The sequence below is a fragment of the Haematobia irritans genome, chromosome 3, assembly GCF_050003625.1.
Source record: "Haematobia irritans isolate KBUSLIRL chromosome 3, ASM5000362v1, whole genome shotgun sequence".
NCBI lineage: Eukaryota > Metazoa > Arthropoda > Insecta > Diptera > Muscidae > Haematobia > Haematobia irritans.
The window spans coordinates 47,481,580-47,508,680 of NC_134399.1; the positions used below are offsets into that span (position 1 = coordinate 47,481,580).

At 34.8% G+C, this 27,101-nt stretch overlaps 1 protein-coding gene across 1 annotated transcript in view; it reads left to right on the forward strand.

Moving 5' to 3' along the window:
* The window catches only part of Rbcn-3A (rabconnectin-3 alpha), a 668,488-nt gene that overhangs the window by 598,913 nt on the left and 42,474 nt on the right, over nucleotides 1–27,101 (forward strand). The window contains exon 20 of the mRNA XM_075299033.1: nucleotides 20,657–20,740. Coding sequence (XP_075155148.1) covers nucleotides 20,657–20,740 — 84 coding nt within the window. The remainder of the gene's footprint in view (nucleotides 1–20,656; nucleotides 20,741–27,101) is intronic.

Below are 27,101 nucleotides of genomic sequence, written 5' to 3' on the forward strand. Positions count from 1 at the left end.
TTGAATATTTAGGAGTGAAAATAAGGTGTGGCCATAATTCATTGTTTGTGACTTGCTCCTATATTCATCCTGGTTCTTGTAACGATGTTTATAATGCTCATTTGACTGCTATCCAATCGGTCCTATCTAGATCCTCTGATTTGATTGTTTTGTCTGGTGATTTTAACATTCCATCTATTACATGGAAATATTGTGAGGAAATGAATTACTCCGTACCAATGCTAAGAAATGGATATCAATCTGAATTTGTTGAAAACTTGTTAAAAGATGGTCTTTTTCAAATTAGCAACATACAAAATTCGAAAAATAAATTACTTGATTTATTTTTTACAAATGAACTAAAAGATGTGTTTTTATCACGCGTCAATGCCGTTGTAAATCCTGAAGATGTTCATCATCCCACTGTCTGTATGAATATAAATATGTCTTTTTCGAGATCTATGCGAAAAAAACTCGTATTGAAAACTGATAAAATATTCTCTTTTAATAGAACTGATTACGAAAAACTGAACTCATTACTATTAAATGTGGATTGGAATAAAATCTTACCAGCGAGAAATCTTGATGAATCAATAAATACATTTTATGAAACTTTGAATTCATTCATTGCCCAATCTGTTCCATTAATTCGAATAACTTCTCACACTGGTTCACCTTGGAATGACAGTAAATTACGTAACTTGAAGAATAGAAAGAATAAACTTTATAAAAAGTATAAAAAATCTGGATCTGTGACTGACTACGCAAACTACTCAATTGCTCGTTCAGAATACAACCTGTGGAATAAACAATCCTATAACAATTATTTATCGAAAATTAAAAATGAACTGAAGCTTAATCCAAAGTCATTTTACAGATTTGTTAATTCTAAACGTCAATCAAATGTGTATCCAAGAACCCTTCACTATGGTGCTGTTGAAGGGGATGATAATGAATCTATATGTAATTTGTTTTCAAAGTTCTTTACAACAACTTACTGCCATAAGGATTTCAAGCAATCTGATGCGTACCCATATAAGATACAGGAATATTCGACATTCACTACTCCATTTATTTCTCCTGATATTGTGATGAGTTATATGGAAAAGATAAAATGTTCATATCGCCCGGGCCCTGATGGGATTCCCAGTAACATCCTCAAATATTGTGCTCATTCTCTTTCGCTTGCTCTTTCATTTCTGTTTAATGAATCTTTGCGCACAGGTCACTTTCCTACGTTGTGGAAGAATTCATTTATCATTCCGCTATTTAAAAATGGAAGCAAGTCAGATATTACGAATTATAGAGACATTGCTAAATTAAGTGCTATTCCAAAACTGTTGGAGAAAATTATTTCTGATAGTTTGAATCATCAAGTCTCCTCTCTTCTATCGCCTAAACAACACGGCTTCCGTAAATCTTGTTCGACCATAACAAATATCTTGGAATTGACTACAATGGTTAATGAAGGCTTTAGAGATCGTTTACAGACTGATGTCATTTATACTGATTTTAGTAAGGCGTTTGACAAAGTAAACCATTCACTTTAACTGTACAAACTGCATCGCATGGGCTTCAGCGAATTAATGGTATCCTGGTTTGAAAGTTATCTAAAGAATCGTACACAATTTGTAGTATTTGATAACATTATTTCAAAATCAATACATGTGCCTTCTGGTGTTCCACAAGGCAGTCATCTTGGCCCTCTATTGTTCTGCTTATTTATAAATGACCTTCCATCAGCCATTAAATATGGTTACACTCGCATGTATGCTGACGATGTTAAAATTATAAAGGTTATTCGGAATAGTGATGACCAATCCTTACTCCAATCTGATCTGAATAGCATGTACAGATGGTGCTCATCAAATATGATGGAACTGAACATAAGGAAATGCAAGAATATCTCTTTTTATAGGTTAAATTATATCGACACGAATTATAACTTGAATGGCACAACGCTTGAAACTGTTGAATCCTTTAAAGATCTTGGAATACTTTTGGATCGTAGGCTAAATTTTAGATCTCACATTTCTATGACTGTAAATAAGGCCTATGGATCATTTGGATTTGTCAAGCGCTGGAGTAAGGAATTTTCTGACCCATTTGTTACAAGAAACTTATATACTTCACTTGTGCGTCCTATCCTGGAATATGGATCTGTAATTTGGGACCCACAGTACCAAATTCATTGCAATCGTATTGAATCTGTTCAGAAACAATTTTTAATTTTTTGTTTACGTCGGAATAACTGGACACCTCAAACCTTGCCGTCTTACAAAGAAAGACTATCGCTCATCAAATTACCTACACTGAAAAGTAGACGTACCATGCTGAATATCTGTTTTATGGTTGATTTAATTAACGGAAGATTTAAATCTGACTTCCTTATTAACAGCATATTATTCAATGTACCCTTTAGACCTACCCGCAACTTTGAACTGCTCCACATTGAATACTTTCGAACGAACTTTGAAAACAACGATCCACTTCGCCGTCTTTGTAAAGAATTCAATAAATTTTATTATTATCTTGATTTGTCAGAAGAGAAATACAATGTAAAGAAAAAGATAACATTATTATTAAATACTTGATATATTAACAAACGATATGTATATAATGTAATATATTACTGTTAGTCTGTAAGGGTTTAATCCATAGATGAAAATAAAAAAAAAAAAAAAGGCAAAGTCCACCAGAGCCCCTGAGGACTGGGACGCTTACAAGAAGAATCTGAGAGGATACAAGCGAGAACTGAGAAAGGCTCAGCATAACTCTTGGAATGCTTACTGCAGCAGTATTGAGAATACGTCCAAGGCTTCCAGACTACGGAAGGTTCTAGCATCCACCAACTCCGCTCCAGGTTTCATTAAAACATCGGAGGGCAATTGGACAACGTCCAGTGAGGAGACGCTGGAGGTACTATTGGACACACATTTTCCTGGAAATCAGACGGTTGAACCATGTACTGGCGGTGCCACAGTTGCTCAGCGGTCGTTTCCTGTCGAGGACATTGTATCGGAAACTAGAATAAGATGGGCGCTAAATAGCTTTGGACCATTCAAATCCCCTGGACCTGATGGAATTACTCCGGCGGAGTTACAAGCTGTAACTGACAAAATTATCCCCTGGTTGTCGGTGATATATAAAGGATGTATCAACTTATCATATATCCCAGGAAAGTGGAGGGAAACAAAAGTCGTTTTCATACCTAAAGCGGGAAAAGCCTCTCACTCGAGGGCGAAGGATTTCCGACCAATCAGTTTATCCTCATTCCTACTTAAGACTCTGGAGAGGATGATAGATATTTATCTTAGAACTAGCATCGATTCAAGTTTGTTCTCGAAACGACAGCATGCATACTCGAAGGGCAGGTCTACAGAGACCGCACTACATGAACTAGTCAGCTTTATTGAAAGCTCACTATCTGTCAAAGAATACACAATCGTGGCGTTTCTAGACATCGAAGGGGCGTTCAATAATGTCCATCCGAGCTCGATATTAAATGGACTGACAACACTGAATGTTGATCCATGTATACTCAGGCTGTTAGACGAACTGCTAATGAAGAGACGTATTTCAGCCACACTAGGACAAGCAAACATACAAAAGTATGTGAACAGAGGCACTATCACCTCTTCTTTGGAATGTTGCTATAAACGACCTTCTGGTTTCCCTAGAAAAAGAAAGGATACAAGTGGTGGCATACGCAGATGATGTGGCGCTAGCAGTCAGGGGAAAATTCCTATCAACAATTAGAGATATTATACAGAGAGCCCTCCGGATGACTGAGAAATGGGCGAAAGATAATGGTCTTGGGGTAAATCCTGCAAAGACAGAAATAGTCATGTACTGCAAAGATCGCAAAACTCCCACGGTTAGGCCCATTTCCTTAGGGGGTATTGAAATTCCCTTTAGGGAGTGTGCAAAATACCTTGGCGTTATTTTGGACAGGAAGCTGAACTTTAAGCTTAATATTGAAGAAAGGGCGAGGAAAGCAACGGTAGCTTTATACTCGTGCAAAAAGGCAATAGGGAAAAAGTGGGGACTAAAACCAAAAATTGTACATTGGCTATACACGGCAGTGGTTAGACCTATAATGCTATATGGTGTTGTAGTCTGGTGGCCGGCACTTCACCAGCCGACAAGTTTAGACAAAGTTCAGCGTATGGCGTGCTTGTGTATCTCAGGTGCATTCAGCAAGACAGGAACAAACTCCCTTAATGTCATACTGCATCTATTGCCTTTAGACATTTTGGCCAAACAGTCAGCTGCAACAACGGCTGTGCGGTTGCGCGAGCTATCGCTGTGGTCGGAAAAAAGTTACGGTCACGGTTCGGTCCTCAAAATAATGCCAGATGTGCCTAACGTAGTGGATTACACTTTGGCGAGTCCACTTTTCGACAAAAAGTTTGAGACTCTAATTCCCAACAGTGAGGCGTGGTGTACACGGACCCCGGGGAATAAAAGATATATAGATTTCTACACTGATGGCTCCAAATTGGATGGCCAAGTGGGTTTCGGAGTATATTCTAAAGATCTGGAACTTCGAATAGCGAAAAGATTACCTGATCACTGTAGTGTTTTTCAGGCTGAAATATTAGCAATAAGAGAGGTGGCGAATTGGCTGAGAAGTAATGTTCCAAAAAATGTGGGCATTAATATATACTCAGACAGTCAACCTGCAATAAAATCCTTGGACTCTGTGTTCCTCAACTCGAAAACGGCCATCGATTGCCGCAAATCTCTCAATGAGATGGCTGAGCAGTACAATATTCACCTAATATGGGTGCCTGGCCATAGGAACATACCGGGGAACTGCGAAGCGGATGAGTTGGCAAGGCTAGGGACTACCTTACATATTCCAGGGGAACTAGAATTTGTTGGTATGCCCCTAGCTACCTGCAAGCTCATGCTGCATGAGAAGGCTGTTATGATGGCAAATGTTCGATGGGAGAATTGCAAGGGTTGTAACGACACCAAGCAAATATGGCCCCATTTCAACTTAAACCGCACACTAGATATGCTAATGTTCTCGAGACGTCAGATATCACTCCTGATATCTGCTATAACGGGTCGCTGCCTGATAGGAGATTTTGCAAAAACTATTGGCGCGAAGTATAATGACTATTGTATGAGCTGTCATGATGCGGAGGAAAAAGAATCAATTAAACACCTCTTGTGTGAGTGTCCTGCATTTTGTGTAAAGCGCAAGCAACTTTTAGGAGCATATAGCTTCAGATTACTGGCGGATCTGGAAAACGTTAACTTAAGCAGTCTGCTAATATTTTTGGAACAATCTGGTTGGTTCAACAAAGAAAAATAATCAAGAAGGTTCAGCGGTTAAAACTAGAAGTGCCCATATGTAATAGGTACTTTTAGTTAATGTGGTATCACAATGGACTGAATAGTCTAAGTGAGCCTGAATCTTAATCGGGCTGCCACTTTAACCTAACCTAACCTTGTGCTAATGCTTATTCCGAGTTTGGTTGTTTTTGCTTATAATAAAAAAGTTGAATTATGCCTTTGACTCGTAGTCGTGAGAATTTGTAGGAAATTGAGTAATGACGACTCAGTTTCCCGAAATACTAGAGGTGCTGAGCAGAGAAGACGCACTGCAGCACATAATGATCGCAACGATATTGGGTCCGGTGATGCTGATAATAGATACACACAAATGATTTCCGACTCTTTGAACAATTTTCGAGGTGAGATTACACCCTCAATTTGTCGAGGTGAGATTACTTATGTGAACATATTATATGTTTGGAAGCATTTTGAGCCCAAAAATATTATATACTTGGAAGAATTTTCCCCAAAGAAGACTGTGCTCATTCCCTATCATAATTTTCACTTCCACGAAATTTTTTAGTTCTTGGCACTTTTCTGTAATACAAATAATGTTGAAGAAATTATTCAATTTTATAATTTTTTTTTTAAATTTTACCTTTTGCCTGGACGGAGAATCGAACCGAGGACCATACAGTTTGTAAGCCAACACACTACCACTGAGCTACGTAGCTGTTATAGTCACCAGTAGACAATTATCGTTATAAGTTACATTTATATAAGTTAGTTTATTGTAAAATAAAACTATCATTTCGAGTGCTTGACTACGACTAAAACTTTATTAATGATATTAAGCTTATAAATTAACAATTTCACTTACGTTAACATTTCTTTTTGAATTCTATTTGGCAATAAGAAAACATGAGCTTATTAACAATTTCACTTACGTTAACATTTCTTTTTGAATTCTATTTGGCAATAAGAAAACATGAGCTTATTAACAATTTCACTTACGCTAACATTTCTTTTTTAAGTTCTATTTAACAAAATGCCAATAAGTGAGAATGGTTTATGTTGCAATATGAGAAGTGACTTAAATGTCATTTACCTTTTGTTCAATAAATTGACTGAATGCAATGTTTGCAAAAGTTAAAAGAATAAAATTGTTGTTATCTCTTCCCCCTTTAGATTGATTGTCCACAATCAAAAGTATGGTATCTGAGTAATTTTTGCAATTGGATAATTGTTGGAATCATTTTGACTGAGAGTTACATTCTGTGATGGTCGTGAAGTGTCTACATTGATTCTAGTAGATATCTGATCTTTCTTATAATTACGTTTCCTATTTAGACAGATCAATAATACCATGATAATCGCAGAGATCACTAAAATGTAATTTATGACATAATTTAGTCTATTTTCGATATTCAAAAGTTCTATGGCCTCTGTATTATTAGCATTCATTTCTCTTATTAATTCCAATGTAAGAGTCTCCTCTACATACGGGTTTCCTACTATTGGTTGCACGATGGCAGGTAATGGATTAGAAAAGGAGATTTCTGAAAATGAGAAAGTTTTACCATTTACTCTCAACGTTTCGTTGTGGAATTTAATAAGGTAAGTACCTTTAAGGTCATATGATTCTTGACCCACTAAAATTGTACCGTTAAATTTGTTTAGTAGAAGAGTACCGGGAATAATTTCTTCTATAGTATCAATATGGAGATTATTTACCATGGAACAATTTGAGGGTTTACTGCGTATAAGCCTAGGGATACATTCAGAATCACTAATATCTTCTATGTTGTTGTCTTTGCATATGGTCAATTCATTGAAGTTTTGGCATTTATTCTTAATACCGAACGTTTTTTTATCGCAAATCAGGATTTCGTCAAATTCGATCTTAATGGCAATTTTGTTGGTTTTTACAGGTTTTATTCTTATTTTATTACATGATTCATTATAGGTTGTAGGAATATTTATGATATAAATTAAAGAGTTAACATTAGAGGCTATTCTTATCTCGCCGAAATCAAGAGATTCTTCGATATTTAAATAAGTTATATTTTCTTTATCAGCTAAGGTTTTGATCATATCCATTTCATATTTGGATAATATGAACGAATTAATGACCCCTGCCTTTGCCCAATCTATTGCGTATTTTAGGTTTGAAATTTCGGTTTTAATAATTTGTAATTTGTATTTTAATTGGTCTATTAGAGAATTTTTTATTTCTTCGTTTTTCACTGATTTAAGTATTTTATTTGTTTGTGAAGTTAATTCATTTAATTTTTCTAACGACATTCTATTGATTATAACCTGTCTATTGTTATTTTGTAATACATTATTCATTTTTTGTTCAATGATTTCAAAATCAGCATGATCTGGATTACCTGCGATCCATTTCCATGCTGATCCAATAAAATCCAAGGATCTCTTGTTTCCCGGTTTTAAGTTACTAATATGTATCTGTAGTTGTTCTATGTCATAGGAAAGGAAGGGATAAAGGGAATGGGAATTGCTCACATTTGAGTAGATGATGGTCTGTATATCGCTGACTACCTTTTCATATTTATCAATATCAACAACATGCACTAGTTTCACCGTGCCAGACTGAATTCTAGCAGATCCAGTATCGATAGCTACCACTCGTGAATTGGTGTAATCTAGTATCTTCACTTCGCTATAAGCAAAAGATGATAACGCAATGAACCAAATTATAGCTGATTTCATCTTGGGGGTAGATCTTCCTTTATGTAGATTTGATCCTTTTGCGTTTTCAATCTGGTGACACGGTTTCCCTTTTTGTTCTTGGCAGGTATTCAGTTCACTATTAATTGCTTTAGTATCCTTTTTTACTATTTTAGTGTTTAGTTTAAGAGTTTGCATAAATGAATTACCAGTTCACTATTTTTTATTGCTTTAGTGTCCTTTTTTACTGTTTTAATGTTTAGTTTAAGAGTTTGCACCAATGATACACTTCTTGAGTGTTACTTTTCTCACTACTTTAGTGATTTTTTTTTTAAAGTGATACACTTAAGTGTCTTTGAATATTTTTTATCTTAAAGATTTTTCACTATTTTAGTGTTCTTTTTATTTAAAATCATACACTACTTGGGTGTCTTTTAATATTTTTTATCTTAAAGATTTTTCACTATTTTAGTGTTCTTTTTATTTAAAATGATGCACTACTTGAGTGTCTTTTAAATATTTTGTTGGGCGCCAGTTAGTTTATTTTAAAATAAAACTATCATTTCGAGTGCTTGACTACGACTAAAACTTTATTAATGATATTAAGCTTATAAATTAACAATTTCACTTACGTTAACATTTCTTTTTGAATTCTATTTGGCAATAAGAAAACATGAGCTTATTAACAATTTCACTTACGTTAACATTTCTTTTTGAATTCTATTTGGCAATAAGAAAACATGAGCTTATTAACAATTTCACTTACGCTAACATTTCTTTTTTAAGTTCTATTTAACAAAATGCCAATAAGTGAGAATGGTTTATGTTGCAATATGAGAAGTGACTTAAATGTCATTTACCTTTTGTTCAATAAATTGACTGAATGCAATGTTTGCAAAAGTTAAAAGAATAAAATTGTTGTTAACTTATAGCATAGTTTGCAGCGCCCACGAGCCCATGCAAACATAACATTAATGTGGTTAGCAGTGGTTAGCATGTCTGCCGTACATGCAAAGGGTCGTGGGTTCAATCCCTGCTCCGACCAAACAATAATTGTTTTTTTTTTCTTTTTGTTAATTTACGCATTTATATTTATACTATATTACATTTTTATGATGAAACTTCGAAATGTGGGTTATTAAAGATTTACAGTCAGAAACAGTACACAGTACAGTACTAACAAACGAAGAACGTGGAGTCGAGTATAAACATAGAAGAAGAACGTGGAGTCGAGTATAAACATACATAAATAATTTTATAATATACACATACATACGTGAACAGTTTTTTACTAGCATTTAACACCATTTTAAATGCATTTAAAACTTATCATGTTTTGTACTTAATTTAATTTTTAACTTTAAGGCCGGTATTATGTTGGCATTATCGCTCTAAAATGACCCTGTTTTGCCTTTTACTTTTCTTTAATAATTCATTCTAAAGAAAATAAATTTTTTCAAAAGTTTTAGCTGCAAAACTCGAACTTAATGGCCGCTTTAATATTACATTTTACTGTTTAATTTTTACTATTTCCTCCTTTTTTCATTTTACTGTCCCAACTCTAAAAAGAGTATAATGCCCTTTTGTTATTTTTATGAATCTCCCTTTGTAATTCGTGTATATTTTCCACCGTTTTTTTAATTTCCTTTGCCTGAATATTTTGACTTACTCCTCGTTCCGTTTCTTTTAACGAACCAAGAAAAATAGTGTACCCATAACGCCAAAATGATAAACAAAACACATGTCCACACATACGTAAAATGCTGTTCTCAAGACGAAAACACATGCTGTTTTTTTTTTTTTTTTTTTTTTTTTTTTTAATGTCTATTCTCTTGGTTCCGAATCTCTATTCTCTTTATTCCGAATACTCATTCTAATATTCAAATTAAATAATATTTAAACTTAAGCATATAAAATTGTTGGCCTTACAATAAAGCAGTTTCCGAAACTACTTATGAGCGGTTTCACAGAAATTGCTCTCTTTTGATTCTCTCGCTGTGTTAATTTGATATCTTTCGTCAACCCTCCCGGTTTCTATCTCTATTTCTTTCTCTATACTCTCTCTCTCTCTGTCGCTCTCTGAATAAAATATTACAAAATATATATGTTTACTCGAAATTTGTAACTTTATATATTTTTACATTCACACATATAATTTTTATGAAACATGCATGCCCCAAACATAATATATTCTAACATATTAACATATGTGTTCCAAACATTTAGTGTTAGTTTGGGAACATGTTTGCACTTAAATATATTGTGTTTAAAAATTGTGCCCGAAATACATTTTGTTTATAGCGAAACATATGAAAAACATACTTTTCTAACAGTAGAGGATTTATATCCTCAGAACTACCAGCTTTAGTTCAAAGTATGAATTCCAATCTAAATATAATCCCTGACTTGAACCATGTGCAAAGTCGACCTAATAGGGTTTCCACACCTAATAATACACGATATATTCCATTAGAAGCATCGGATTCGGCTTTATCTAATTCAGCTAATGAACCATTTTATACAGAAAAGATTCTCAATATTATTCGTAGTATTGAATTAAATATATTGTGTTTAAAAATTGTGCCCGAAATACATTTTGTTTATAGCGAAACATATGAAAAACATACTTTTCTAACAGTAGAGGATTTATATCCTCAGAACTACGAGCTTTAGTTCAAAGTATGAATTCCAATCTAAATATAATCCCTGACTTGAACCATGTGCAAAGTCGACCAATAGGGTTTCCACACCTAATAATACACGACATATTCCATTAGAAGCATCGGATTCGGCTTTATCTAATTCAGCTAATGAACCATTTTATACAGAAAAGATTCTCAATATTATTCGTAATTGGCGGTTGAAGTTTTCTGGATTTGACAACCAGATGCCAATTGAAGAATTTATATATCGCATTAATATTTTAACTACCACTAATTTAAGAGGTGATTTCGATCTTTTGTGTAAGCATGCCCATAGTTTGTTCGATGGAAAGTCGTTAGGGTGGTATTGGCGGTATCATCGCCAAAATGAGCATATCGATTGGCCTTCTCTTACAAGCGCGTTAAAGAGACAATACAAAGTCGACTATACAGATTTTGATGTAATGGAAGATATACGTAAACGCAAGTAGAAGTCAAGCGAGACTTTTGATGAATACCTAGATGCTATTCATGCGATGACCGTCAGACTGAGAGTCCATATTTCAGATGGGGATCTCTGTGAAATTCTTGTTCGAAATTTAAGAACAGAAATTAGACACGAGCTATTGCATTTTAATATTGGTACTGTATCAGATTTACGGACTGCCATGAGGAAACACGAGCGTTTTATGAAGGACACTCAAGGGGTTGATCAAAGGAAATACAAGGGAAAAAGTCTGTGAAATTACTCACCAGATACAGAATAAAGTTTCCATCGAAGGGGAAATTGGCAGTGAAGTTACTTGTGCAGTTGTGAAAAGTGAAATGAGATGTTGGAATTGTGATGGGATAGGCCATTCATTTTTCGACTGTATAGAGTCAAGAAGAATTTTCTGCTACGGTTGTGGCCTTAAGGACAATTTTAAGCCAACGTGCCCGAATTGTACCAATAAGAAGCAGGGAAACGGATGGAAGGATGTCCGCCATTAAAAGAGCGGGCGTCCAATTTCGGTAAAGACGTCACCACAAGATTCGCGGATGCAGATGACGTGAACAGCAAACAAGTGCATCCATTACAGAGACCTTACTGTTATATATTGAAAGCTATCTGAATATTTTATAATTAACCAATATCTAGTAAGCTTTGATCTTTCTGTACCAAAAATATCAAGATGTAAATAGTAGTGTTAAGACCATTTTCAATAAATAGTTTTAGTTTCACTTCAACCACCAATCAGTGCGTTTCGAATGTACAGTCGACTCCGCTTTACTGAAACGTTAAAAATGCAGCCATTTAATTTCAGTTATCCGAAGTTTTTGCTAAAGCGGACTACGGATAACTGAAAAAAACTTCCAGTAATGCGAACTTCGGATAACTGAAAAAGTTTCAGTAAAGCGGACTCCGTATAACTGGAAAAAAATCCACTCAATTTCAGTTAACCGAACTTATGACCAATGCTATGTACATAAAATAATAAAAACAAGGTGTTTGATTCCGTGTGTGTGCCATCTACAATTTTACCTTTCAGTTGATTTTATTTACAGAGTGATTTAAACTGTTTTGAAAGTACCATCTTCACTTGAAATAAAGCGTTCTCAATACGGAGAAGAAAATGTACTCTCTCTCAATAGCGAGAATGTGGCATTTTCAGTAAAGCGAAGTCATACTAATGTGACGAAACTCATTTGAACACAAAAAACTTTTCAGTAATCCGATTTTTTCAGTTAAGCGGAGTTTCACTAAAGCGGAGTAATTTAAATGAAATGGACAGAAAAAACAACTGGGGAATGCGATCGATTTCAGTTATCCGAGGTTTTTCAGTAAAGCGCATTGCGCTAAAGCGGAGTCGACTGTAACACTTACCATATCAGATTAAAGGAATATCAGATAGCTAGAGCTAGGATATTTTATAAGAATAGTAAAAAGATAAGATCGTCAAAGCGCATTCGAAATTATTATTTAAAATTGAAGGTATACAAGTTGTGCGTGATATCCCCAATTATCGAGTATGTCAATGACAGTAGACCATTTATAAACATAAGTATTCGGGAGAAGTCACATGGCGCTTTATTAGACAGCGGCGCTAATAGGAGTGTAATTGGTGGAAAACTATCGCAAGAGGTTCGTGGTTGGAATAATTTTCGTAAATGTATTGGGAACGTAAGTATAGCTGATGGCAAAAGTCAGTGTGTATTCGGTACAGTAACCATTGAAGTCATATTCCAAGGGCAAGTTAAATGTATCGAATTTTTAGTGGTACCATCTATACGACAAGATGTCATTTGCGGTTATGACTTTTGGATATCATTCGGACTAAAAATTTCAGTGCCTTCCATTGGCGAGGTTGCATTTACTGAGTCAGATCCAGATAAACTTGTATTAACAGAAGAACAGCAAAGTATGGTGAATAAAGTAGTGTCGATATTTCCCAATTCCGAAACTGAAGGGCTTGGTTGTATTTCTTTGATTGAACACGTGATAGACACTGGAGACGCCAAACCCATGAAACAACGCTATTACCCCATCTCATCTGACGTTGAGAAGCTGCTTTGCGCAGAATTAGATCGAATGATCGCTTTGGGTGTTATAGAGGAAGCACCAAGTTCACCGTGGTCTTCGCCAGTAGTAGTTGTTGCGAAGCCAGGTAAGGTAAGGATGTGTATAGATAGTAGGAAATTGAATATGGTCACAACGAAAGATGCGTATCCCATACCTAATATAGATGGACTGTTGGCAAGACTTCCTCCAGTTTATTGTATTTCAAAGATAGACTTAAAAGATGCCTTTTAATCCTTAATCGCACGCACTTTATCCTTTCAAAGATAGGATAAAGTGCGTGCGATTAAGGTGTATACCGCCACCTAAGTCCATCCGAGAGCTTAGAAGATTTCTTGGCAAGACGCTTTATTCGAGATTTCTCCACTATCTGCTTTCCATTAACGGAACTTCTTACAAAAAAGAAGGTTCTCAAATGGACGAGTGAGGCCCAAAATGCTTTCGATGAGCTAAAGGATAGACTTACAAGTGCACCGGTCATGATTCATCCAAATTACGACGAACATTTCATAGTTCAATGCGATGCAAGCACTTTTGGAGTTGGAGCTGTTTTAGCGCAGAAGGATAAAGACGGTAATGAAAGGCCAATTGCGTACATGTCGCGAAAACTAAATAAGGCCCAAAGAAATTTCACGATAACCGAGCTTGAGTTACTGGCAGTTGTTTTAGCTGTTCAGAAGTTTAGAGCATACATTGAAATGCAGGAGTTTAAAGTGGTGACAAACCATGCGAGCCTCAAGTGGTTGATGGTGCAGCGCGACTTATCTGGACGCTTGGCTAGGTGGCCCTTGAAGCTGCAGCATTTTGATTTTACTATCGAACACCGAAGTGGGAAAGAGAATGTTGTGCCAGACACATTATCACGAGTCCATGAAGGGGAGAATTCCTTGAATATTATAGAGTTGGAAATTTTGAAAGTGCTGAATATGCAAATTTGAGGAATGACTTGTGTCAAAATGAAATGCCTGACTTCAAAGTAATAGAAAAGTTTATATACAAGCGATCCAAGTTTTCTGAGGGATCGGGCGATGAGTCGGAGTAATGGAAAGTTTACGTTGCGTCTGAACTAAGGGAAGAAGTTATGTATACAGCTCATGATCTACCGAATTCTGCTCATGGCGGAATCGCTAAGACTTTCGAACGAGTACGGCGTTATTTCTATTGGCCTCGTCTCTGCACAGACGAAAGAGATTATGTCCAGAATTGTGATATCTGTAAAACTTCGAAAACACCAACAACAACGATGAGACCTCCACTAGGACAATTTTTCAAAACGGAGAGACCTTTTCAAAGGTTTTATATTGACCTGATAGGATCACTTCCAAGGACCAAGAAAGGAAATATAGGTATTTTGATAATATTGGATCACTTTTCTAAATTCACTTTCTTAAAGTCACTTCGCAAATTTTCTTCGAAAGAGATTATTGACTATCTACGAAATGGAATTTTTAATTGTTTCGGTGTACCTGAAACGATCCTAACAGACAACGGGACGCAATTTCGTAGCAAAGATTTTCAGAATTTTTTTGAGAAATTTAGGGTAAAGCATATGTTTACGGCAGTTCACAGTCCTCAGGCTAATGCCAGCGAGCGTGTGAATCGCTCAATAAATGAGGCATTACGTTCCCATGTTCGACATGATCAACGTGATTGGGACGTATATCTGGACAGCATTAACTGCGCATTACGTAATAGTATTCATCAAACGATTGGCAAAACAGCATATCAAATTGTATTTGGACAAATAATGGTTTTATATGGAAAGGATTACGAGGTAATAAGAAGATTGCAACTAATGAATGAGACGGATAGCCAACTTGAGAGGGATGATGAGTTCTCTTTATTGCGGGACCAAATTCAAGAAAGAGTACGAACGGCTTATGAGGAGAATGCTCGATTATATAATTTAAGATCTAAAAAGAAGGAATTTACAATGGGTCAAGAGGTGATCAGAAAAAGGATAATTTTTTTTTAATATTGCGAAAGCGAAATACGAGTTATGGGAGGAACTGGGGAATTTCTCGTTCCTCCCAATGCATTTTTATCATCATTACGCATTATCGCATAATAATATCCACGGAGAAAAAACAACACCTCACCGGGCGATTGTGCAATTAGACTGGCATCGAATGACACACGGGCGTATACGTGGTATATAACTGGTTGCGAATTTTGAATGGACCGTTACGTATACGCTATGTACAACTGGCATATTTCAATTATCCCATTATCAGCATTAACATGTTAAAAGTTAAATTTTTTCAAAGAAGTCGTTCCGAAGAAATCTGTGTTGGCGATACGAAGTTTAATTAACCTTAGTGACCAAGGATTTCATATATACTATTGAAAAACACAATTTAGTGTTTCTTTCTTTATTGAAATTAGATGTGACACAAATGAGTTTATTTGAAAGACTATATAAATGCAAAGCAAACTATGAGTACATACAAGGGATGAAAAAACAAATTTGATATCATAGCCTACTTAAATGATTATTACAAATATTGATAGAAAGTGTTCATTGTACAAAGTGGATATAAAATTCAACATTCCCCCTCAATGAACATTTTCTCTCAAAATAAATTGTTTATTGAATTAATCAAAATCTCTTATTCTAGCAAAGTCCCAACATTTTAGTAAATTTATTATGTGATATCTTCGGAAGATTTTTAGTAAGTATATCCGCTATATTTTCATTACTTGGACAATAATTTAAATTGATTTCTCCACGCTGGTAAACATTTCGTATATGATGATATTTGATGTCAATATGTTTACTTCGATTGTGATAAACAGGATTCTTAACAAGATTAATTGCGCTCATATTGTCCACATTCATTGTGATAGCTTTTGGACATTGAATTTTCATCTCATTAAACAATTTCTTTAAATATGTTACCTCTTTACATGCGGAAGACATAGACATGTATTCAGCTTCAGTACTGCTGAGTGCAACTTTATCTTGCTTTTTCGATTCATACGAAACTACTGCTCCTGCCATTATGCAAACATATCCTGTATATGACTTCCTGTCAGTACAATCGCCACCCCAATCCGCATCTGTGAAGCATACAATCGGACTACCCGTTTTCTTAAATTTTATGGCCATATCTTCCGAAGCATGAAGATATTTTAGAACTCTTTTAGCTGCGCTCATGTGCTCACTGTGAGGATTGTTATTTCTTTGTGATAATTTACTCACAGAATGTAAAATATCTGGCCGTGTATTTAATGCAATATACATTAAAGATCCAATGAGAGATTGATACTGCACTGCATCAGCTAATTTGCAACTTTCGTTATCGCACTTGATTTGATGTCTGGGATCTAGTGGTGTTGAAATTGGTCGACATGTTTCCATTTCGAAATTCTTCAATAATTTCCGTATCTGCGATTTCTGTTTTACTGAAATATCGCCCAATTCGCCTTTGCGTTCTATTTCGAGACTTAGAAAATATTTTGCCGCTCCTTTGTCCACTACCTTGACATGTTTCGCAATACCATTCTTTATATCTTGCATGTCATCCAAATTTGAACATGCTATTAAAAGGTCATCGACATAGACTGCTATAATGTTCATTCTATTTTCTTTGTGCATAGTATATACACAAGGTTCACTTTCACACTGTTGGAATCCAATACCTTTCAAAATATTATCCAACTTGAAATTCCATTGCCTGCCTGATTGTTTCAGCCCGTAAATGGCTTTCTTTAGCTTTAAAACATGATTGGGAAATTTGTTATCGATGAATCCTTCTGGTTGTGACATATAAACTTCTTTATTCAGTTCACTATTTATATATGCTGATGATACATCCATTTGATGAAGGTGTAATTTATATTCTACTGCCAAGGCAAAGATTAAACGTATGGTTTCATGTCTAACCACTGGTGAAAATGTTTCCATATAATTTATTCCCCAAATTTGTGAGCAACCTTTTGCTACTAATCTGGCTTTGAACCTCTCTATATTATCGTCCTTATCCTTTTTCAGTGCAAATACCCATTTATTACTTACAGCTTTTTGATTATTTGGTTTCTTTACAAGCTGCCATGTATCATGCTCTAGTAGTGACTGATATTCCTTTTGCATTGCTGCCCACCACTCCTGTCCATATGGGCCTTTTAAAGCATCTTCAACTGTATCTAGAATTTGAACCTCTTCTGCGCGTAGTATATTTAAAGTATTAAATACTTTTCGTGGTCTGCCAGGTTTTCCAGTTCGGACAATTTTTGGCCTTCCTCTACCTCTCGTAGCTACTTGCAAATTCTGAGGAGTTTCGTCTTCGTTATCTTCAAACGATTCATACTCACTCTCAATGTGAACATCATGAACTTCATTGTTTAAATTTATTTCTTGAATTTCTTCCTTTTCAATCACTGGATTTTCAGAACTAGTTGCTGATACTTCCTCTGTACAAATTGAAATTTCTTTGTCTTGTTCAGGTATATTTTCGACAAAATACACGTCGCGGCTAACTATAATTTGCCGTCGTTCCTTATCAAATAAACGATATGCTTTTGCATATCGTTCTCCAATACTCTGCTAGACGAATTTTTTGTAAGTGATGCCACGAAAGTTCTTATGTATGATCAGCTTTCAGCCTCCTGTTTCTCGAGACATGCTCTTTTATTCCTTACAAAAAGGAAGTCATGAATTCACTGGGTCTTATACCGACTAACGTAACAACACGTACTCACTATTCTTCGTTCTCCAATACTCTGCTAGACGAATTTTTTGTAAGTGATGCCACGAAAGTTCTTATGTATGATCAGCTTTCAGCCTCCTGTTTCTCGAGACATGCTCTTTTATTCCTTACAAAAAGGAAGTCATGAATTCACTGGGTCTTATACCGACTAACGTAACAACACGTACTCACTATTCTTCATTCTCCAATACTCTGCTAGACGTATTTTTGTAAGTGATGCCACGAAAGTTCTTATGTATGATCAGCTTTCAGCCTCCTGTTTCTCGAGGCATGCTCTTTTATTCCTATCATACCAATTTCATGTAGAAGTCGCCAATAGAAGTATTAGTTATCGTGATTTTTGATCATCTGAACCATATAACCCCATTTTCATGAAGCTTCGTTAGAGTTCCGTTAACTAACGAACTTTTATACCGTATTATGAACATATGTTAGCTGTCAGTTTGCTTATATATTCCATATGCCAGTTAGGAACTTAACTCCCGAAAAATTTTCAGTTAAAGTTAACCGGAGAGCAGATATTTGAAATTTACTTTTTGTTAACTAGAAGTTAAAGCCTAACAGACCTACATGAAAGTGGCCGATAGACTGGCACAGTATATACCACTTGGTATAAGTGGATGAACAACAAGAATTCCTTCGGCGGTGCCACTAACAGTAAGAACACATGGGGAACTATAGAAGAAATAGGCTTTGGTAATAAGCAGGACAATAATTATATTGCGCAGGACCGGAATGAATTAAATCAGTCTTTTGCTGATGTTCCTATGGTGACACCAGATGCAAACTTCAACGATCACTAATATTAATCATGCGTATAGTTTCTTTGAGTTCTTTTGTACAACTTCTGATGAAATGGGGTTTGATGGTATTAACGCTAGATTCTTTAGAATCATTCTACCCTATCTACTCCCGTTTATCACTCATTTCTTTAACTCAATAATTGCAAACTTCTACGATTACTCTAATATTAATCATGCGTATATTTCGTTTGAGTTCTCTTGTACAACTTCTGATGAAATGGGGTTTGATGGAATTAACACTAGATTCTTTAGAATCATTCTACCTTATCTACTCCCGTTTATCACTCATTTCGTTAACTCAATAATTACCAGTAGTTTCCCTTCTAAATGAAAACATTCTAAATTGATTCCTATCCCGAAGAATAAAACAGAGTGTCGACCAATAGCAATACTTCCTTTTCTTTCTTGGTTTCCAGTTAATTAATAAAATTGTTTTATTTCGTCAACCTTTTTCAGCAATAAATAATCTTCGAATCCCGAGGGCAACTCAAACTGAACTGAAAAAACCAAACACAGAAAAGCCACATGTTGCCTTCAAAAACGTTGTTTGGTTTTTTGTCTTGTATTATATGCTTGTATTGTACACCCTCACAAAAAATCGCTTCTGTAACATATACTCCCAAACATATTTTGCTTCAAGCATATACATTTTTGGGTATTGCCCAAACATTTATATGTTTGATCTCTACCAATATATAATATGTTTGAAAGCATATTGGTCTAAACAATATATGTTTGGGTAGTCTAAGTTCCAAACATTTTGTATTTTTGCATCCAAATTCAATAATGTTGTCTTCCAAAAAACAATATGTTATTATGTGACCATATAATATGTTTGGAAGCATTTTGCACCCAAAAATATTATATGCTTAAAAAAAATTCTCCCAAACAATATTGTGCTCAAAATTTTATTTATTTATTTATATATTTACAATCATAATGAATTATGAAAATAAACAGGTAATATAGGTGCTAACAACATAGGTTTTCGACCTAAATGCTCAAAATTTTGTTTCTGCCCAATTGTATATTCCCCGACATCTTTCTCACTTCCACGAGATTTTTTAGTTCTTAGCACCTTTTTCTGTAATACAAACATTGTAGAAGAAATTATTCAATTTTATGATTTTTTTTTATTTTAATTTTACCTTTTGCCGGACGGGGATTCGAACAGCGGATCACACAGTTTGTAAGGATCAAAGAAGTAGCTGATCAATTGCCCAAGGAAAAATAAAATGTTAATTTTGTAATAACAAGCAACAACCACCAACTTAATTCAATATCGCTCCCTGTTAAATAGCGCTCCAAGCTACTAAACACATATATGTTTATAGGCTATTTCTAAATTAATATATGTTTGCATCCAAGCATATTATATTTACAAACATTTTATGTCCCAAACATAATATGTTCTAACATATTAACATATATGTCCCAAACATGTTATGCTAGTTCATGAACATTATATGCTTGCACTCAAAAATATTGTGTTTAAAAATTTGTGTTCCAAACATATAATGTTTATAGCCTTCATATGTTTGGCTATAAACTATAAACAGTCTTTTTCATCCGTGTATACATATGAGAGTAACTCTATATTGTGGCTCTCTCATGCTTAAAGAAATCCAGTATTTTTATATATATTATGTAAGGTTTCATTAATTTTATGAAATAATACATGCGCATTATTAAAAATTTCTTAATTCAATAACAAGTATTTAGGAAAATTACGTAAAGCAAAATAAAATATGGTGTACAAGCGAAACATGATTTTTTTTCGTGAATAATTAGAAAAAATTAAATAAGCTACATATTACGTTATTCTAGTATAGTGGCACAACAAGCCATAATGAGAAGAACTGGGCTTCTATCTTTATTTATACAGATGTTACAGAACTAAGACATTAATAATATAACTTATACTGGCATTTTTAACAAAACCTTGTTTATTTTAATTTAAAATTAATATTGTGATTTTGATTGCAGGGTCACGATAACGCTATTAAATGTATCAGCCTTGATCCACATGAAGAATTCTTCGCTACTGGATCTATCGAGGGAGATATTAAGGTAAGTTCTTTTATAATACTTAAAATAGAAATATATTCTTCTCACTTCCTCGGTACAATTTGGATTTATTTCAAATAAAGCGGAATTTAAATACTACATATTTGCACGTCATACGCATTTATTTGCATATTACATGTCTCAAGCACGGCAGGTAGATCGCTGTAACGTGGTTTTCTTCGGGTGCTGCAAGTTCGGCTGCAGTCGGTGCCAATCGCTTTACTACTCGTCAAGCTTCGGTTGATTCATCCCATCGTCCTGACAAACCCGCATTGTTAAGGCGGTAGTAACGTTGGGTAATCGTTTGTATGGGCTGTCGTATATCAAAAACAAACAGCTGACACGCAATGCTACGCTTACGAGCCATTTTTGGGTGCATAAGATGGCCTTAATGATAGCAATGCGTAGACGTACAGTAACTCAAGCACGTAAGTAGGTACAGTGGTACGAAGGGGAAAAATTGGCCCGTTTCATCGTTTATATGGAGGGTAAAAAGTAAGGGTCTCAACATCTTCAACAGAAGAAAATAATCGAGAAGGTTCAGCGGTTAAAACTAGAAGTGCCCATATGTAATAAGTACTTTTAGTTAATGTGGTATCATAATGGACTGAATAGTTTAAGTGAGCCTGATTCTTAATCGGGCTGCCACTTTAACCTAACCTAACCTAAGGGTCTCAACATAGATCCACGTCATATAGTAATCGGGCAATAGCTAGTACCAGATTTGGATATAGGAATTATCGTTGATAGTTTCCATTTCTGAGGAAAAACGGACTTAGTGAGTATCGTATTTATAAAAAATGTAATGAATGGTAGCAGTGTACTGGACTCAATTCATCAGCTCCAACAGCGTTCGATTTTATTGCCTGTGAAAATGAATCAAGTAGATATTCCACAAAAGAAAGAGGTAAAATATCTTGGATTGTACTTAGATGGCAAACTGAAATGGGGAACCCACATCAAAACGAAAGGCACTTGATCCAAGCCAATAAATGAACTTTCTAATTGGTTTCAATTCGAAACTGTCTCTGGAAAATAAAATACATCATAAAACCTATGTAGACATATGGTATCCAGCTATGGGGCGCAACTTCCAATAAAACCGTCAAGATATTGTACAAATTTCAATATAAAATACTAAGAAACATAACTGCTGCTTCTCACTACATAACCAATAAATAAATACACGTAGAACTGAATATGAAAACTGTTGACGAAGAAATAATATCTCAACTGTTACAAAATAAAAACACAAAACCATCCGAACCCATTAGCAACAAATTTAATTGCAAATGTGAAAACTTTCACTAGACTAACGAGGAAAACTCCGCAAGTTTTAATCTAGTAACCAACAAAAAAACCATAAACATGAAGATTGAGAGAAGCAAGTATCTAGAATATAATGAATTTAATTAAATATATTTGATATGAAATGGGTCCACCACTGAGTGGGTACCATTAGCATAAATGAATTAATAATCAACTAAATAATGTAAATATCGCTAATAAGATAGAATGCATTAATAAAGAGATGAAGGAAAAATTGATGTATTCATCCTTGAGAAATCTTCATTTAATTTATCAACATCCACACTATTTGTCGTTGACACTTTCGCTCCAATACCAATTTCACAAATGGTTTTCCTCTTAGATTTACTATCCAATTTAGTTTTAAACTTCTGTCTGTACACAAAAAAAAAATTCATGAGTTTTTCCAATTAAAATTTTAATTAAGTTTTAAAAAATATTCAATTAAAAATTTAATTGATTCAACAAATTTTTTAATTGAAAAAAAATTCAATCACAAAAATTAAAGAGTATCAATTAATTTTTTAATTGGATCAATTAATTTTTTAATAGACTTTTAATTAAATTTTTAATTGATACTATCATTACTGTGATTGAAGACATTTCAATTAAAAAATTAATTGGATTAATTAGGAGTTGTATGGTGGGTTGGCATGTTGGAATTAACGAGAGTTTGCATACAATCTGAAAGTTTAGTGTTTACTATAAAGTTACTAATCGCCAAAAATTATTATTATAATAACTTTGTAGTTGAGATTTTATTAGTGAAAACAAGGTCAATTAAGCTTGAACTAGGAGTTGTATAGTGGGTTGGCATGTTGCAGTTAATGAGAGTTTGCATACAATCTGAAAGTTAAGTGCTTACTATTAAGTACTATTGGCCAATAATTATAATATCGTTGTAGTTGAGAGACAGTGTTTCTATTATTTGTTTAACAGGTCGAAATCGATATTATTTGGCGATATTATTCGAATCAAATCCTAAGTGAGTTAGCAAGGCTAGAAAATACCTTACATATTCCAGGGGAACTAGAATCTGTTGGTATACATCTGGCTACCTGAAATCTCATGCTGCGTGAGAAGGCTGTTATGATGGCGAATGTCCGATGGGAGAATTGCTAGTGTTGCAACGACACCAAACTAATACGATGGCGGTTCGGCAACTTCTTAGCCCATCAATGAAAGAGAATAGTTAGTTTTTCAAAAATATTTTGATTTTTCAATATAATCTCCTGAAACTTCAAAACACTTAGTCCAACGCTTTTCTAGCAATTCTATCCCTTGATTAAAATAGTTTTCCTCAAAGTCTTCAAAATAGTGGTTTACAACTGTAATTGCATCTTCATTTGAGGTAAAACGCTTGCCAGTTTTACCCTTTGCAGATTTCATTGTTTTACCCTTTGCAGATAGTCAATCAATAAAATACCTTTAAGTCCCAAAATCCGTTGCTATAACCTTACCAGCCGATTGAATTGTTTTTGCCTTCTTTGGGACACTTCCTCCAGCTTCAGTCCATTGTTTGGATTGTTGTTTTGTCTCTGGAGTGGTGAATCCATGTCATCCATCCATCTCATCAACAGTTATGAAACGACGCTTATAATCCATTTTATTTCACTTAAAACAATCCAAACAAGCTTGAGAAATGTTCATTCTTATGCGTTTTTAATCGACTGTTAACAAATGCCCCATCTTGTAGTTCTTCATGCAAAATTAAATGGAGTCGATAATTTGAAATGCCAATCATATTAGCAATTTCACACACTTTTCTTCGTCGATCATTTAATACCATATCATGCACTTTTGCTACAATTTCTGTTGTTGTTGCTGTTTTTATACGTCCACTACGTGGTTCATCTTCAATGCTTTTTTACTGTTGCATATGAAGGAGCACTTTCACCTAACACATTCACCATATCATTATGAATTTCTTGTCCCGATAAACCTTTTTTATGTAAATATTTAATGACAGCACGCATTTCTAATTTTTCCATTGTAAAAAAATTGCGGATGCGTCTTTTTTGAACACCTGTTTCTATATGAAGGAGTTGCCAGATCGGAACAAAATTTAACATGTGTCCATAACAGAGATGGAAGTTTCCAAAACACTTAACTTTTTTCTGTTTATACCGCGCTTTTTGTGCTAGACTAAGAAGTTTCCGAACTGCCCTCGTATGACACCTTCTAAACTTAAACCGCCATATGCTAGACGTCAGATATCACTTCTGATATCTGCTATAACGAGTCGCTGCCTGATAGGCGAGTTTGCCAAAACTATTGGCGTTACTACTGCATGAGTGTCATTATGCGGAGGAAAAGGCATCAATCAGACACCTCTTGTGTGAGCTGCATTTTTTGTAAAGCGTAAGCGCGCTTTAGGAGCATGCAGCTTTAGATTACTGGTGGACCTGGAAAATGTCTGCCAATGGTTTTGGAACAATCAGGTTGGTTCAACAGAAGAAAATAATCGAGTAGGTTCAGCGGTTAAAACTAGAAGTGCCCATATGTAAATGTACCTATAGTTAATTTGGTATCACAATGGACTGAATAGTCTAAGTGAGCCTGAAAAAAAATCGGGCTGCCACTTTAATCCAAACTAAGTGATTTAAAAGCAATGGTGTTTTGTAAGCTCCTGTTATAGTTTATTAAAATTTTAAATAAACTATAACAGGAGCATCAATATTACAAGGTATTTTGCTTTTTATTCTATATATAGACTTCACCACGGAAGCTTGGACGTTTAAACACTGATATATGTTATTAAATATAGAGCTTAAAACTGTACCATTAATGAAAGGAATTACATTAATACTTAAATGTGAAGCAACTTGTAAGTTTTCCTGTCTCGCTATGTGCATCTTAAATTTTTGAATTTCATTTATCAATCTTTCATTTTGAAAATCTCGCGATTTTAGTTCAGAAACTTCTTTTTGAATATCACAGCTTCGTATAGCCCACTAATCATACATTTGACACAATTTTTTAAAAGCAAGTCAAAAAGATTAGAGAAAATTGCTGCAACTCTTGCCGTAAATTCGAGCTTTTTTGCTCTTCAAATATATCTAACAACAAAGAATTTCGTTTGTTTAAAATTTTGTTTTGGAGAAAGAGTTTTTTCTGTGTGTTTTATTAAAATTTATACCGTCTTGATATTAAACTTTTATTAGAGCCACACATATACGGACATACAATTATGGGAATAATCTTTTGTTATTCCATACATATTCCAAAACTTTTTCCTTTCTTATTCATATGGTCAAAATGAAGCAGGTTCTTACGATATTGCTTCATGGGTACCTATCTTAGAGGTGGTCCTACTAAACTGTCCTAGGACGTGTTCTTTGGAATGAATTCAAGTCATGCTAAAGGAACTGGTCCCTTCCGTACGTTTTGACCAGAACTGGGACTGTTAGTTACACACCAGGGTCTAGTTTCGTACCGATACTAGTGTTATTTATTGTATCCTGTAGGATACAATAAATAACTTTAGTTTGTGAGCTATATGATTCTCCAATCAAATCTGTGTTATTTATAGAAAACAAGTAAGGAAAGTCTAAAGTCGGGCGGGGTCGAGTATATTATACCCTGCACCACTTTGTAGATCTAAATTTTCGATACCATATCACATCCGTCAAATGTGTTGGGGCCTATATATAAAGGTTTGTCCCAAATACATACATTTAAATATCGCTCGATTTGGACAGAATTTGATAGACTTCTACAAAATCTATAGACTCAAAATTTAAGTCGGCTAATGCACAAGGGTGGAACACAATGTTAGTAAAAAAATATGGGAAACATTTAAATCTGAAGCAATTTTAAGGAAACTTCGCAAAAGTTTATTTATGATTTATCGCTCGATATATATTTATTAGAAGTTTAGGAAAATTAGAGTAATTTTTACAACTTTTCGACTAAGCAGTGGCGATTTAACAAGAAAAATGTTGGTATTTTGACCATTTTTGTCGAAATCAGAAAAACATATATATGGGAGCTATATCTAAATCTGAACCGATTTCAACCAAATTTGGCACGCATAGCTACAATGCTAATTCTACTCCCTGTGTAAAATTTCAACTAAATCGGAGTTAAAAATTGGCCTCTACGGTCATATGAGTGTAAATCGGGCGAAAGCTATATATGGGAGCAAAATATCAGCCAAATCTGAACCGATTTGGCTGATATTTTGCAAGTTTTTCGAGACTCATAAAATATTCGGATGTACGGAATTTGAGGAAGATCGGTTGATATACACGCCAATTATGACCAGATCGGTGAAAAATATATATGGCAGCTATAATTAAATCTGAACCGATTTTTTTCCAAAATCAATAGGGATCGTCTTTGAGCCGAAACATGACCCTATACCAAATTTTAGGACAATCGGACTAAAACTGCGAGCTGTACTTTGCACACAAAAATACATCAACAGACGGACAGACAGACAGACAGACAGACAGACAGACGGACAGACAGACAGACAGACGGACGGACATCGCTAAATCGACTCAGAATTTAATTCTAAGACGATCGGTATACTAAACGATGGGTCTCAGACTTTTCCTTCTTGGCGTTACATACAAATGCACAAACTTATTATACCCTGTACCACAGTAGTGGTGAAGGGTATAAAAATATGGGAAACATTTAAATCTGAAGCAATTTTAAGGAAACTTCGCAAAAGTTTATTTATGATTCATCGCTCGATATATATTTTTACAACTTTTCGACAAAGCAGTGGCGATTTAACAAGGAAAATCGTATTTTGACCATTTTTGTCGAAATCAGAAAAACATATATATGGGAGCTATATCTAAATCTGAACCGATTTCAATCAAATTTGGCACACATGACTATATTACTAATTGTACTCCTACTTCAACCAAATTGGGAAAAAACTCTGGCTTCTGGGGCCACATAAGTCCATATCGGGCGAAAAATATATATGGAAGCTATATCTAAATCTCAACCGATTTCAGTCAAATTTGGCACACATGACTATACTACCAACTGTACTCCTTGTGCAAAATTTCAAGCTAATGGGGATAAAACTCTGGCT